Source organism: Vulpes lagopus, chromosome 18 (assembly GCF_018345385.1).
Source record: "Vulpes lagopus strain Blue_001 chromosome 18, ASM1834538v1, whole genome shotgun sequence".
Classification (NCBI taxonomy): domain Eukaryota; kingdom Metazoa; phylum Chordata; class Mammalia; order Carnivora; family Canidae; genus Vulpes; species Vulpes lagopus.
In genome coordinates this window covers 21,891,354-21,906,098 of record NC_054841.1, presented here as the reverse complement: position 1 = coordinate 21,906,098, position 14,745 = coordinate 21,891,354, and the positions used below count along the sequence as shown (strand labels likewise).

At 48.3% G+C, this 14,745-nt stretch overlaps 1 protein-coding gene across 1 annotated transcript; it reads right to left on the bottom strand.

The window, feature by feature from the left end:
* Positions 1-10,897: 10,897 nt before the first annotated feature.
* On the bottom strand, positions 10,898-13,199 carry GHRH (growth hormone releasing hormone). The gene is made up of 3 exons (XM_041733555.1): positions 13,120-13,199; positions 12,693-12,797; positions 10,898-11,080 (listed from the first exon to the last, which is right to left on the bottom strand). Exons 1-3 carry the CDS (start codon positions 13,197-13,199, stop codon positions 10,957-10,959), a joined length of 309 nt encoding a protein of 102 aa, XP_041589489.1. The 3' UTR covers positions 10,898-10,956.
* Between the last annotated feature and the right edge of the window lie 1,546 nt (positions 13,200-14,745).

The following is a 14,745-nucleotide window of genomic DNA, read 5'->3' as shown; positions in this document are numbered from 1 at the left end:
GAGGAGCCTGATTGAGAGTTTCTTCTGGTACTTTGGGGCTGGTGGGATCCATGAGGACTTCGTTGGGAAGTACTGTTGACACCGTGGCCAGGGTGTTTCCCCAGGCTTTCTTACATTGGTCCTTCTTGCTTCATTCCTTCTTGAATTACCTGAAAAATGGACATCCTTTCTTCTCCAGCAGTGGGCACCATCTGTCTATAAAGGAGCCCTGTTGGTATCTGAAGGCCCCTCTGCTTCTGCCTTAAGAGTTTGGGCTTGGCATGCAGTGTAGAAGGGGAGAAATTGTTTTGAAAGGAGGCTGACCACATGAGTAGTCTTAGGCTCTTTTTTTTTTTTTTTTTTTTTTTTAAGATTTTATTTATTTATTCATGAGAGACCCACAGAGAGAGAGAGGCAGAGACACAGGCAGAGGGAGAAGCAGGCTCCATGCAGGGAGCCTGATGTGGGACTCGATTCCAGGTCCACACCCTGGGCTGAAGGCATGGCTAAACCGCTGAGTCATCCAGGCTGCCCTAGTCTTAAGCTCTTAAAGAGACACACATATCTCAAAGATGCCCCTTTTGAAGTTGTACCTGGGACCACCATCACCTGGAGATTGTATAACATCGTGTGGAGAAGTAATAGTGAATAGCATGGTTAAGTGTATAGACTTGAATGTCAGTCAAACCTGCTATCACCACTTGTTAGGGTAGTTGGGCCAGTGGCTTCAGTTCTCTATTGCCTCCTCTTCTGTGGAAGACAGATAATAACCATGCCTGCGTCCTATAACTAAAGGAGCTTCATGCATCTAAAGTGCTTGGCTCAGTGCTTGGCACCTTCCATAATTAGCCCTTAGTTATATACTCCAGCTCATCACCTCTAATTCTATTAGTTGAAACATCATTAATATATTAGATTACTTTTGAAATACAGGTAATCCGGGCAGCCCGGGTGGCTCAGCAATTTGGTGCCTGCCTTCAGCCCAGGGCATGATCCTGGAGACCGGGATCAAGTCCCACATCAGGCTCCCTGCGTGGAGCCTGCTTCTCCCTCTGCCTGAGTCTCTGCCTCTCTCTCTCTCTCTCTCTCTCTCTCTGTGTGTGTGTCTCTCATGAATAAATAAATAAAATCTTTAAAAAAAAAATGGAAATACAGGTAATCCTAACAGTATTTATTAAATGGGGGGCTGCAGAAATGATTTAAATCAAATTGCTTTCCAACTTAGCTGGATTTCACTACAGTGAGGAAATTGGGATCCTGACTGGAGAAAGGAGATTCTAGAACTTTGAACTAGTTCTGGATGGAATTCTGTAGGTGAGAAGGTAATGTGGGCAATTACAGGGGTGCCCGAAGATGAGAAGAAGGCCTCACCTTTCCCAGAGGCTGCAACTAGAGGTGGCCCATACATAGGTTTTTATTTGATCCATAGTGTTTTCTCAGAAACCGAATAAGTTGCTAACATTTATGAATTGAGAAAGTTATAAAAATCTGTTTGGAGTTTTGGGTTCTCTTAACAAATCTGAGCCTGTGACATTGGACCTGATTCCTGCATGGCAACCATCGGCTGGAGCCTACAAGCAGCAACTAACTCCCCGTGGATGGGGCCTGCTCTCTCCAGTTTGCCAGAGCCCCACTCCATGGTCACTTCTGCTCATCATGGCACCTGTGCCATTCCACCTGCCAATTTCACCTGCCTGGTTCCTAGAGACTATGACTGGAAACCTTGCTTTTAACTTTTTGTGTCTTATCCCACCCTGTGGGGGAAGGGTGATACTGGTTTCTCGGGTGGCTCATGGTGTTCCTACTTTGGTATGGTATGCTGGTACCCACAACAGCTCAGTGTGGTGGTGGAAGGATGATGGCAGCAGGAGCCCCCCCAGTTGGGACTTCAACACCTATACCCAGATCTGTACAGTTCTGGAAGACAGCCCAGATGAGGCCTGCTGGACAGAGGTATAGCGGAGAAGGGTTAGGGCCTGAGAACAGAAATACAGTGGCTGTAGGAAAGGAGGTCAGAAAAGAGCTTCCAGGCTGCTTAAGGGCTGGCCCCCAGACCCAGAGAGGAGCCGGGTAGTAAAGCACATCAGACATTCGCTGCGTGCCAGAGTGCCAGGCTCTGGTGTATAGAGCCAGACGGGCAGTCCCCTGCCCTCTGTCGGCCTATGACTGGAGCAAACAGGGAGCAGAGTGATTGCAAGTCTGAAGGGCTTCCAAGGAAGCACTTTTTACCCAGAGGGGTTGGGAAGGCTAAGCTGACATGGGAAGGACAAGAAGGAGCCTGTGCAGAGCTGGGGAAGAGCACTCTAGGCTTGAGGTTAACATACTGGCGCCTGCCTTCCGCTCAGGTCATGATCTGGAGACCCGGGATTGAGTCCTGCATCGGGCTCCTTGCGAGGAGCCTGCTTCTCCCTCTGCCTGTGTCTCTGCCTCTCTCTCGGTCTGTGTCTCTCATGAATAAATAATAAAATCTTTAAAATAACAACAACAACAAAAAACATACGTAAGGGCTCCAAGGCAAGAAGAGCTTGGTATATTTGACCTGAAAGCCCGCCAGTGTAACTAGGGTGTAGTTAGTAAGGAAGAGGGTAAAAGCCTTGGAAGCCAGAGGCTTGGCAGCTTTTAGGGGCAGTAATAAAGGTCATAGATTTTATTTTAGGACCCACAGTAAGTTTTAGGCAATTTGAATTTTATGCTGGGATAGAGCAGAGGCAGAAGCTCACCTCACAGGCTGTCCTTCTGATCCTACCCCCCAGGTGATGCTTCCTGAAGAGCCCTGAGCTCTGGAGCAGGGCTGCGGAGGATTTGCTTATTGTAGCCTAGTGGGTCTGGGAAGGCTGAAGTCCACCAACAGGCTTAACTCAGGAGATCTACTGGATTTGTCACTGCAATTATTCACCACTGACAAATATCCTTTGTTTAACCAAACTTTATTTAGGCTCCTCAAACTGCTCCTGGACCTATCTCTGCACTTGCTGGTAAGATCTAGTTTAAGCCAGAACCCTTTTAAATCAGCCTAACCAGAATCTACCCATCACCTCAAGGCAGTGTCCGATCAATCACCGTGGTCTGGCTGGTTTTAGCAAGGACCTAATCTGGTAGGGAGAAGTCCCTTCCACCATCCACCCAGCCCCACCCTGCCCCTTGGCAGTAAATTTCCACCTGCCCGTGCTGCATTCTGAATTGAGCCCAGTTCTTTTTTTTTTTTTTTTTTAATTTTTATTTATTTATGTATGATAGTCACAGAGAGAGAGAGAGAGAGGCAGAGACACAGGCAGAGGGAGAAGCAGGCTCCATGCACCGGGAGCCCGATGTGGGATTCGATCCCAAGTCTCCAGGATCGCGCCCTGGGCCAAAGGCAGGCGCTAAACCGCTGCGCCACCCAGGGATCCCTGAGCCCAGTTCTATACTGAGGTCTCTTTCCCCCTATTGCTGTAATCCTGAGTGGAATCTGTTTTTACTGCTTTAACTACCATGTGGCTTTGGCTTTTCCTCGATGCCACAGCAGTGCTGGGCCAGGCTCTCTAGAAGGAGAATTAACCATGGTGGCTTTGAGTCCAGCTGACCTGCCCAATGAACCCTGTGCCCCTCTTATCCCTCAGGGCCTTGGTTTCCCATCAGTAAAAATGGAGATAACACCTCTACAAGCTTTATAAGGATGAAATGAGGTCATACCCAGAACACACACTGCGGGGCCTGGCACTCTGAGTGGACTCCGTTTGCTCTGATCCACACAGGTACGGCCATGGCCCTCCTTTCCTGTGTGGTAGTAGGAGCGCAATGCAGTAAGCGGTCGGTACCAGGTCCACATTGTTTGTTTGATTTTTGAATTTACTCAATTCCCCAGCTTGCATTTCCCGAGGGACCTGGCGTCTTGAAACCTGCACCAGAGCACTGCCCTGGAATCAGGATTTGGTTCCCAGCTTTGCTCCCTCTGGGTGCGCTGGTGGGTCCTGGGGTGCTCCTGACCTCCCACCTCTCTGTGAGGCCAGCCCTGCCTCTCCTGAGGGCTGTGGGAGGGAGCAAATGAAGCAATGGATGGGAAGCCTCTTTGTGAACCTTAATACAAACATAAGGGATTATCATTAAAAGCGACAAGTCCCCCATTGATTAGAGCATTTCTTTAGGGGAAGAAAAATAGCCCTGAGTCTTAAGTAGGACCCCCAGGGGAACGTGAAGCCCCCAGCCCCTCTGCGGGTGAGGGTGTGTGTGTGTGAAGTCTTTTACAGCACCATTAGTGTTGTAGTTAATGGTGATAAAGCACAGGAATTGTCGCCACGGTGGGTTTTTTTCCTTTATAATTGCATTCCCTTCAAAAGGCACAAGTAGCAGTGGGGCCCAGTGGTCATTATTTCGTTTGAAAAACTAATTGGAAGTTGAGAGAGGCCTCAGCTTTTGCTTTTGTCGGGGTTGGAGGAAAGAGATGAGCAGGTGGGTCTGGGGGACGGAGGGGGCCTCCGGGCTGGTCACGGCCAGTCCACCATCCAGCAGCTCTTCCTTTGTGCTCCCTCCTTGGCAGGTCCCCCGGCCTGCCCGCCTCCCTTGGTTGAAGTGCACTGCCAGCCCTCAATGGCCAGCCTTCTCCTCTGGAGGGGGCTTTTGTCTCCCATTGTTGGTTGGGCCTCCTCAGCAGAGCGCCCACAGTGGCCCCCTGCAGAGCCTTTCCCACGCTTGACGTTCTTTCTTGGAGGGTAAACTGGGGACTCCCAGAGAGAGCAGGTGGTCTAAATCCTGTGAAGAATCAAGCTGGCTTTATAGTTCTGGTGCAGGGAGACAGGAGACCTGCCTGCCAGGCCCGAGGTCAGAACTGAGTGTCCCTGGCTGCAGAATGACTGGGGTGGGAATGCTGTCCCTGAGTCCTCATCAACTCCAGAATGCTGCGATTCTTGTACTTTTCATCAAAATAGACATCTCATCATCCAGACTTTTTTTAAAAAAGATTTTATTTATTCATGAGAGACACACAGAGAAAGAGGCAGAGACACAGGCAGAGGGAGAAGCAGTCTCCATGCAGGGAGCCCGACGTGGGACTCGATCCTGGGTCTCCAGGATCATACCCTGGGCTGAAGGCGGCGCTAAACCGCTGAGCCACCCAGGCTGCCTCATCCAGACTTTTCATAGCTGTTGTTTTTTAATTTAGTTATAGCAAAATACACAAACCTTAAATGTACAGCTCAATGAATTTTTTTTAAGATTTTAGACACAGAGAGTGAGTGCAGAAGTAGGGGGAATGGCAGAGGGAGTGGGAGAAGCAGGCTCCCACCTGAGCAGGGAGCCCAGTGCAATGTGACACGCCATCCCAGGACCCTGGGATCATGACCTGAGCCGAAAGCAGACACTTAACCAACTGAGCCACCCAGGCATTCCTCATTGAATTTATATATATATATATTTATTTATATATTTATATATATATTTTTAAGATTTTATTTATTCATGAGAGACAGAGAGAGAGAAAGGCAGAGACACAGGCAGAGGGAGAAGCAGGCTCCAATAGGGAGCCCAACATGGGACTTGATCCTAGGTCTCCAGGATCACGCCCTGGGCTGAAGGTGGTGCTAAACCCCTGAGCCACCCAGGCTGCCTGAATTTTTCTAATGATGCTGGTGTAACCATTACTGAAAGGAAAATATAGAACAATTTGACCCACCCCCCCCTCAAAGTTCATGGATTCTAAGAGGCATGCATAAGGTAGGTGAGGCGTGGAGGTACCTGGCCCCAGTGAAATGGTCTAAGAATAGAAAAAGCTGAGTAATCACTGACATCAGCACCTGTGGTCAGGGGCTTCGGTTTTCTGCTTCCCTTTACAGCAAAACCTCAAAAGAATTCTCTCTACTGGTACTATCTCATAGAGACGTAATGCAAGCCACACAGGTGATTTTAAATTTTCTAGTAACCAGGGGGGCCTGAGTGGCTTAGTCGGTTAAGCATCTGACTCTTGATTTTGGCTCAGGTCTTGATCTCAGGGTGGAGAGATGGAGCCCTGCATAGGGCTTCACGCTCAGTGTGGAGCCCGCTTGAGATTTTTCTCTCTCCCTTTGCTTCTGCCCCTACACCCACTCTCTCTCTTTCAAAATAAAGAGAAAAAATATAATCTTTAAAAAAATTTTTTTTCTAGTAACCACCATAAAAAAGTTTAAAAAAAAAGGTGCCTGGCTCATTCACTCAGTGGAGCATGTGACTCTTGATCTCAGGGTTGTGAGTTCAACCATGTTGGATATAGGGATTAAGGAATAAGGGATGAATAAGGAATGGGGGATCCCTGGGTGGCTCAGCAGTTTAGTGCCTGCCTTCGGCCCAGGGCATGATCCTGGAGACCCGGGTTCAAGTCCCACATCAGGCTCCCTGCATAGAGCCTGCTTCTCCCTCTGCCTCTCTCTCTCTCTCTCTCTCTGTCTCTCATGAATAAATAATAAAAATTAAAAAAAAAAAAGGAATGGAAGTTTCTTTTATTTTAATAAAAAGAAAGACACTTAGAAGAAAACCAAACGAAATTAATTTTCATATCTTTTATTTAACCTGATATATCTAAAATATTATCTTAATACATAATCAATATAAAAAGCACTGTGGTATTTTGTAATTTTTCCTACTATTTTTTTTAAGATTTTATTTATTTATTCGTGAGAGACACAGAGAGAGAGAGAGGCAGAGACACAGGCAGAGGGAGAAGCAGGCTCCATGCAGGAAGCCCAACGTGGGACTCGATCCCGGGTCTTCAGGATCACACCCTGGGCCGAAGGTGGCACCAAACCGCTAGGCCACTGGGGCTGCCCTTTTCATACTATTTTTAAAATTAGTGTCTATTTTACACTTAAAGCACATCTCAGCTTGTACTAGCACATTTCAAGTGTTCAATAGCTCCATATGGCTAGTGGCCACCATATTGGACAGCCAGATCTATACCCACCACCTCTGGTTCCTATCATTTGCTCTTGAATCCACTGTAGTCAGACTTACGTCTCCACCGCTCTACCCAATTTGTCCTTGCCAAAGTCATCAGGGCTTCCATGGTCACTTCCTTGGCCAGTTTTCTTCTGCCTTGACCCATCAGTAGCATTTGGTACACTAGGTCACTCCCTTCTTGAAACACTGTCTTCGGTTGGCCTCTGGAATTCCTCTCTTTTGTAGTTTTTGTTATCTAACTGGCTGATCATTCTTAGTCTGTTTCGCTGCTTCCTCATCTTTATGTGAAACTTTAAATGTAGGGGTTCCTTGGGGTCAGTCCTTGGACTTCTTCTCTATGCTTTCTGTTCTTCTTTGGTGACCTACTCTTCTGACTTTCAAGACCACCTGAATGGTAATGGCTGCTCAACCAAACCAGCTGCCCGGACTTCCCTCCTAAGTCCAGACTTGTATATCCTGGTGATTACACAACATCCTCACTTGGATTGTTAAGAGACATTTCAGACTCAACAGGTTCAAACTAAAACTCCTAACTCTCCTCCCCAAAGCTCCTCAATGGCAACTCCATCCTTCCAGTTGCTCAGGCCAAAATCCTGGGAGTCATTCTTGACTTCACTCCAACCCCCCATCTTCAAATTAGTTCCCCACTAAGAAAGTATCCAGAATTCTACCCTTTCTCAGAGTGACTTTAAATGCAAATTAGATCATGTCATTTCCGCTTAAGCTCAGTGACAGCTCCCATATTGCCAAGAGTGAGATCCTAAGTCCTTACCATGGTCTCTGAGGATCCCTATGAGCTGGCCTCCTGCTCCCTCTGAACCTCCTTTCTTTCTGCTGCACCCTCTTAATGTTCTAGCTAGCCACCCTGTCCTCCTTGCTCTTTCTCCTTATGCACTCTTGCCTAGGTTGCCTCACCACCTTTGTGTTGGGTTTTCACTCTGCTTGGAATGTTTTTGACTCAGATGCTCACAAGGCCAACCCCCTCTCTTCCATCAGGAAGATCACCCTCTCACTGAGGGCTTCCCTGTCCACAGCACAGCACATAGATGGATTATAGCTACAAGAATGCCCTCCTGCCCTCTCTAGTCCCTTTCTTTTGTTAAAAAATTTTATTTATTTATTCATGAGAGACACACACACACAGAGAGAGAGACACAGAGGCAGAGACATTGGCAGAGGGAGGAGAAGCAGGCTCCCTGAGGAGCCTGATGCAGGACTCAATCCCAGAACTCTGGGATCATGCCCTGAGCTGAAGGCAGATGCTCAACCACTCAACCACCCAGGCGTCCCTCCAGTCCTTTTCTTTCTTTCTTTCTTTCTTTCTTTCTTTCTTTCTTTCTTTCTTTCTTTCTTTCTTTTTTTAGACGCCCATTCATTCACTCATGAGGGACACGGAGAAAGAGAGAGGCAGAGACACAGGCAGAGGGAGAAGCAGGCTCCATTCAGGGTCCCCAATATGAGACTCGATCCCAGGACCCCAGGATCACACCCCAGGCCGAAGGCAGGCAGGTGCTAAACTGCTGAGCCATCCAGGTGCCCCCCTCCAGTCTCTTTCTTATATGTGTCTCTTTTGCAACCACCACCATCTGACATATTCTATGTTTATTTGTTTTTCTTATTCTTCCCCCTTATTAGAACATAAGGTCTAAGAGATCAGAGGCTTTGCCTATTTGCTCACAGTTGTATCCTGGGTGCCTAAAACAGTGCCTGGCACCTAGCAGGTCCTCTAGAATAAATGTTGAATGAATAAATGATATCACTCCTAGATGAACAAGTCACTAGTTGAAGGTTGACTTTGGCCCAGAATGGACAGATGTAGTTAAAAGCCAGGTTCTGAGCTAGTCTGGCTGGGTCTGAATCCCAGTTCTCTCACTTATCAGCAGGGCCCTTGGCAGTTCATTTACCTTTCCTGTGCCTCAGTGCTTTGTCTGTGAAATGAGTATACCAATGCCTCCCATTAGGCTGTGTGACGAGCATGTGAGATGCTATGCATCAAGCCACCAGGCTGGCACTCCCAAGCACTTATTTGGTAAGGGTTAGCTGTCTTTGGAGTATACCTTGTAACACCTCTTTGGGAAATGTAACTATATAAAACACATTTAAAAAATGAGGCTGAAGAGAAAAGGAAATTGAGATGCAAACCAGGATGGGGGAATTTTATTGTATTTATGATGGAAAAAGTAGGTCAGAAATTAGGATTAACTGGATACAGTTGTGTTTTGGCTGCAGGTAGCATAAAACACAGGTGGGATCTTCATCCTTGGGAATTCCTGTTGCAGAAAGAAAGATAAAGCTCAACTGGGAAACCTGACACAGGGGTGAGTTTGGCCACGACACCTGAAACTAGGGTGATAGGTGCTCCAGGACTGGGACTGTCTGGGTTCCAGAAGAAGCAATGTGGGATGAAGGGAAGGGTCTCATGTGTTTCCACATAGTGAACCTCAGTCTTAACCCCAGCTCTGCCAATCCGTCCCTGCTGAGATCTAGGGCCAGTTACTTCCCCTTGAAGAAGCCACCTCGAATCCCCAGACAGGGCTGGATTAGGTTATTTCCTCCGGCACAGACATTCAAACACACCCCTTATATCTCTCACCATTATCACAGATGAAATAACCCACTGCCAGTATTTAATTTCTGTCTGCCTCAGTGTGGCAGTGTTACAAGGAATTCCATGGGAGCAGGGACCCTTATTGTCCTATCTATTGAGGGACCCTCAGCCCAGAGCCTGGCATGTACTAGGCATTTGGACCACTTTTCCAAGGAGGGGAGGGACAGATCCTTCCGAATCTCCTTTTCCTCGCAGGGCCATGAGGTGGACATAAAGCGTGGTAGGTATATAAATGTACCATCTTCCAAATCATTTTCCTCTGACTCTCAAGGTATAAGAACTTATTCTTCTGTTGTTTCCTTAGGCCCACCAGGAGTTCCTGGGATTTGCAGCCTTTAAAGTGGAGGCAGAACGATGCTGGAGCAGCCTCCAGGCCCCTTCCCACCTGCATTGCGGCTAGGAGCTCCCTCTGTGAAGTCTCTGGCTTTTAACCTGCAGGAACAAGCCTGCATTCTTAGGACTTGGCCCTCCTTGGGGCCACTCTACCCTACCCCACTGGGGCCTGATGGGAGCCATAAGGCAGGTGAACGATGACCTAATCCCAGCGTGAGCAGTTTAGGGGAGGCATTATTCTTAGAATTCTAGTCTTAGGGAACTTAGAGGTGATTCAAGCTCCTCCTCTCTCCACAAAGGGGGGAAACAACTTGCTGTGTGCCTCCCAGGCTGGTTCTCACCCCTCCTGCAGCCCGCCCATCTGCCTCCTGCTTGTGGCTTCACAGGACTGTAGTTGGTGAGATTTCTGGGCCCTTGGTGTCTAATTAGGTTGGGAAGAAGGTGAGGGAGCGCGGGGAGAGCTCTGTTGGGAACTGGATTTGCTTAATAGGTTGGCCCAGAAGTGACTGGCTGAGCCATGCTGGGACATGTTTGTGCTCACAGTTAAAAATCAGGCTCAAAAATACAGCAGAGTTTCTCCACGGTCATATCATCGCCAGGAAACTTTGTGAAGTGGAGCTCTGTGTGAAGAAGGGAAGCAAACAGGCTTTGGGCCTGCTAGTTGCTGACTTGGGACCAGCTGCTGCCCCTTCTCTGCCTCAGTTACCCTCCTCTGTAAGGCAAGAGCACTCGTTCCTGACCTCCCCTGACACATGGTGGGAACATGAGGCTCAGCGATTAGGAGGCATGACCATCATCCGTCATCCTCATCTTCTCCTCTCCTGAGTGCTGCCTATGCTAGTATAGTTTTGTGAACTTGTCAAGGGGTCCTGGGTGTGCCTGTCAGATCATCCACATCAGAATCCCCTGGGACATTCGTTAAAATTCAGGTTCTTGGGTCCTATCCCAGAACTACTTCCTTCTTCCAGTTCTTGATGTGTGTAAGGAGGGACCTCATTCCCAGTTTGTTTGGCACAGCCCCATGTCTTTAGAGAGCTGGGAATTCTTTCCATTTCCTGGCAACCTATGGGGAAGGATGCCTCTGAGGTCCTCCCTAACTACGCACGCACACACACGTGCATGCACACATACTCCTACCTGCGTTTCTGTAACAGGGACGCCAGGATGTTCTCCAATGCCATCAGCTTTTGGCTTGCCCACAGACTGTCCACCTGACGGCCGAGTCGTACCTTTGCTCCTTGCTCCCAGTTTCTTTCTCTATTCAATTAGAAACAGAGCAACAGTTGATATTACTGTTTGGGTAATAGGTAATAGGATGTGGAGAAGCATGGGAAAGGCCAGAGCCAAGTAAGTTAAAGCAGAACAGGTGTGTCCTTATGCCTATTCCAATATCTGGGGTGGACCCTTCTACCCACTGAATTAGATGCAGCAACATTGAGGAAGGCACTCACACAGTAGTGAAGAGTACAGGCTGTGAAATACATATTTGTCCAATATCTCCCTACAGATTAGTTATTAATTGTAAAGGGGAAATACTAACTTTATAGAGAAGAGACCCGGTAGACATGTTAACCAAGTGATTAAAATTACCATCACCAATAATGGGACGAATGGACCTCATGTGCCTCCCAATATGGTGCACCAAGAAGGACACGATATCACTGCTACCGACACATAACCTGAATCTACTCATGAGCAAACATCAGGCAAATCCAATTCAAGGGACATTCTATAAAGAATAGTTGGCTTTGGGCAGCCTGGATGGCTCAGCAGTTTAGTGCTGCCTTCAGCCCAGGATGTGATCCTGGAGACCCAGGATCAAGTACCATGTCAGGCTCCTTGCAGGGAGCCTGCTTCTCCCTCTACCTGTGTCTCTGCCTCTCTCTCTCTCTGTGTCTTCCACGAATAAATAAATAAACTTAAAAAAAAAAAGAATAGTTGGCTTTTACTAATAAGAAATGTCAAAATCACAAAAGGCTGAAGAACTATCCAGATTAAAAGAAACTGGAGACATGATAATTACATGCAACCTATAATCCTGGACTGGATCCTGGATCAGGAACATTAAAAATTGCCTCAGAGGACATTTGGGGGGAACTGATGAAGGGTGAATATGCACACTGAGTGCAGATTACTCTGTGATTATGTCAGAGAATGTCCTTTTGTTAGCTGTTAGGAGGCACCGTGTAGGAGTATTTAAGGATGAGTGAAGGGTTGCGATGACTGCAGTTTACTCTCAAATGGTTCAGCATAATGATAACAATGTGTGCACTTGTTTGTGCATGTCAGCAAATATGATAAAACAGTAGGAATTGTTGAAGATAGGGAAGAGGGATGTAGAAGTTCATTGCATTATTGCTGCGATTTTTCTCTAAGTGTCTTACTTTTTCAAAACAAAAAATGCAACAAGCCTTGGTGTCAGGCTCTTTGGATCCCAGCCCGGGTGCTCTTTGGTGTGTCCTTTAGAAGCTATTAACTGCTCTCTGTCAGATGGGAGTAAACAGTACCTACTTTGTAGCGTTGTTACAGGTAGGAGACTAAGTGTAATGGCTCATACTACCAAGGGCTTCCTGGGAGCCCAGCACTGTCCTGAGGGCATGTACAATGTCCCAGGCAGAGCCTTTGTTTCCAGCACTGAACCATGATCAAATAACGGTAGTACTACTATTGGAGCCTCGCACAGGGAGAAGCGCGTAGCTGGTGCTCAATGATATTTTGGTAGTTAGAAGTAGGCTGGGGCTTCACATTAGGGCCCTTCTGCTATGACAAATCCAGAAGTGATAGATGCTGTGCAAAGGGAAGGACCAAAAGTCCCTCCACACTTTGATGCATTGGAGTGTGGGAAGAAGTCACCAGGACTTCTGCTTACCCCTGATGCCGGCTCATGATGTCCTGCAGGAGCTTGCGGGCGGACAGCTGGCCCAGCACCTTCCGGTAGCTGTTGGTGAAGATGGCGTCTGCATACCGAGGGATTCTATATGGAAGGAGTCAGAGGTCAAAGGGCTGGGTGGCAGGGCCAGGCAAGGAAACAAGGGGAGCTGTACTCATCATGTCTCTGTAAGGTCCTTCAGCCCTTTGCCCTGTGCATCCCCAGGGAGGGTAGGATCCAGGCCGGGAGGCTTCTCTGGAGCTCAGAGTCTGCCCCCCCTCCCAGAGATGGACCATGGGAGTTGCTGAGGAGATGGGTGGGGGGCAGCTTAGAGCTCCATCCTGCACCCCATAAATCATCCCCCAGTGGGTTGCAGAGATGGTTTTGAGATGTTAGGAAACTAGGCCCTGGTGGTAGGACTGCTTACCTGATGGGCAGGGATGGCGGGGAAGAGTGGGAGCCACTGCTGAGGGTGAGGATCACCAGGAAGAACACCCAGAGCAGCATCTTTCACCCCTGCAATGGCTCCTAGAAAATGATAGAAGGAGGTCAAGGGTAGCTATAGCCAGAGGAATGCCCTTTGCTGGCTGGGCCCAGCCCTGGGCTTGGCTCTATGCAATCCTTAGAGCTTGTCCTTTGGAAGCTGTGATGTAGGAAAAAAAATCCAGACTCTGGAAGTCAGACAGACCTGGGTTCAAGTCCTGCTTTTGCCAGTCACCAGCTCTGATTTTCTGCATCTGTAAAATGGGCACAGTAAGCTACCCTGCTGACCCTATAGGGTTGAGTGGAAAATTAATGATATTGGGGAAACTGCCCCTTGCTATAGGGCATTATATGTGGAATTCAGGCCCCATAGGTAGGGGGTAGTACCTTCCCCTGGTAGCTTAAGTCACCCCCACCCACTGTGGCACTGACAGCCAGTGAGCAGGGCCCACAGCTCAGGCCCTGAGTCATACAAATCTCAGCTCATATGTGGGTTCTAGCTGTGTGTCCCACTAGCTGTGTGTCCCAAGACAAGTAGCTTCTGCTTTCTGGGTCTCAGTCTCCCTATCCATAAAATGGAGTCGATAACTATACTGACTGCATAGGATCCTTGTCAGTGTTAGGTGACACAAAAGTAGCTTGGCACATAAGGAATTCTCTGAAACGCCTGCTGCTGTGACCTCATATCAGACCCAGGCAGGCTCCTGTCCTGTTTTGTTATATATGCGAACTCAGGGGGAAGGAAAAGCTATATATCTTATTCCAGACATTTCGATTCTGCCGAAGGGTTTTAGCATTGAAAGAGACCAGGGAGCCTGAGTAGCCAGTGTGGCAGTCATCTAATAGATCATGTAATTACCCTTAATTGGGGCCTACTGACACCGTGCTCTGCAATCAGGGGGAAAATAGGCAGTTTGGGGTGGGGTGAGGGGAGTGCCTGCCTTAGCGGGGAGCCGAGCCTCCCCTTGTAAGTCGGACCTGCCCCCCTCCATGGAAGCGGAGTGACTCAGCTACCTAGAATTGGGTCTCCTCACTTCCCATGCCCCTTCACCCTCAGCAGGATATCCACTCCATGGGGATAGAGACAGGGACCCCTCCTTTCCCAACATCACCCCATGTCTTCCATTTTCTCTCCTGTCCCATTGAAGACTGATTTTCAGCAGACAGGGGTGGAATCACCTTTCCTTTTCCGGGCTCACCTGCCTTCTTAGGATGTCACCTCCCTTCTACCAGACACCAAGGTCTTGACTAACCCAGGCATGCCTGGAGACCCAGCGGGATCTGCAGAGACAGCTCCTTGCAGCCTGAGACCCTGTTCCTCCAGAGCTGGTGTGTAACCCTGTTTGGTGTGCAACCCCTCCACTCCCTCCAGCCACTGGCAGTCCTCCAGCTCCTGCTCAAATGCTCTCTGCCAGTGAGTGACGGGGAGCTCACTACCTACAAATCAGTACATCCTATTTCCAGCCAGCTTTTCTTGTTGGGAGGTTTTTCTCATCATGTCAAGTGCAAACTCCTTTGTCCTGCAAAGATGTGCTAAGCTTCTACTCTTCTGGAAAGGATGGGGGCTAGA

Bases quoted from the DNA above. Each gene is read 5' to 3' on its own strand.
- GHRH (XM_041733555.1), bottom strand. From the start codon at position 13,199: ATGCTGCTCTGGGTGTTCTTCCTGGTGATCCTCACCCTCAGCAGTGGC. The intron at 12,798-13,119 runs GTAAGCAGTCCT...CCTTCCATATAG, and splicing joins CCGCCATCCCTGCCCATCAG to AATCCCTCGGTATGCAGACG. The intron at 11,081-12,692 runs GTAAGCAGAAGT...CTAATTGAATAG, and splicing joins ATCATGAGCCGGCATCAGGG to AGAAAGAAACTGGGAGCAAG.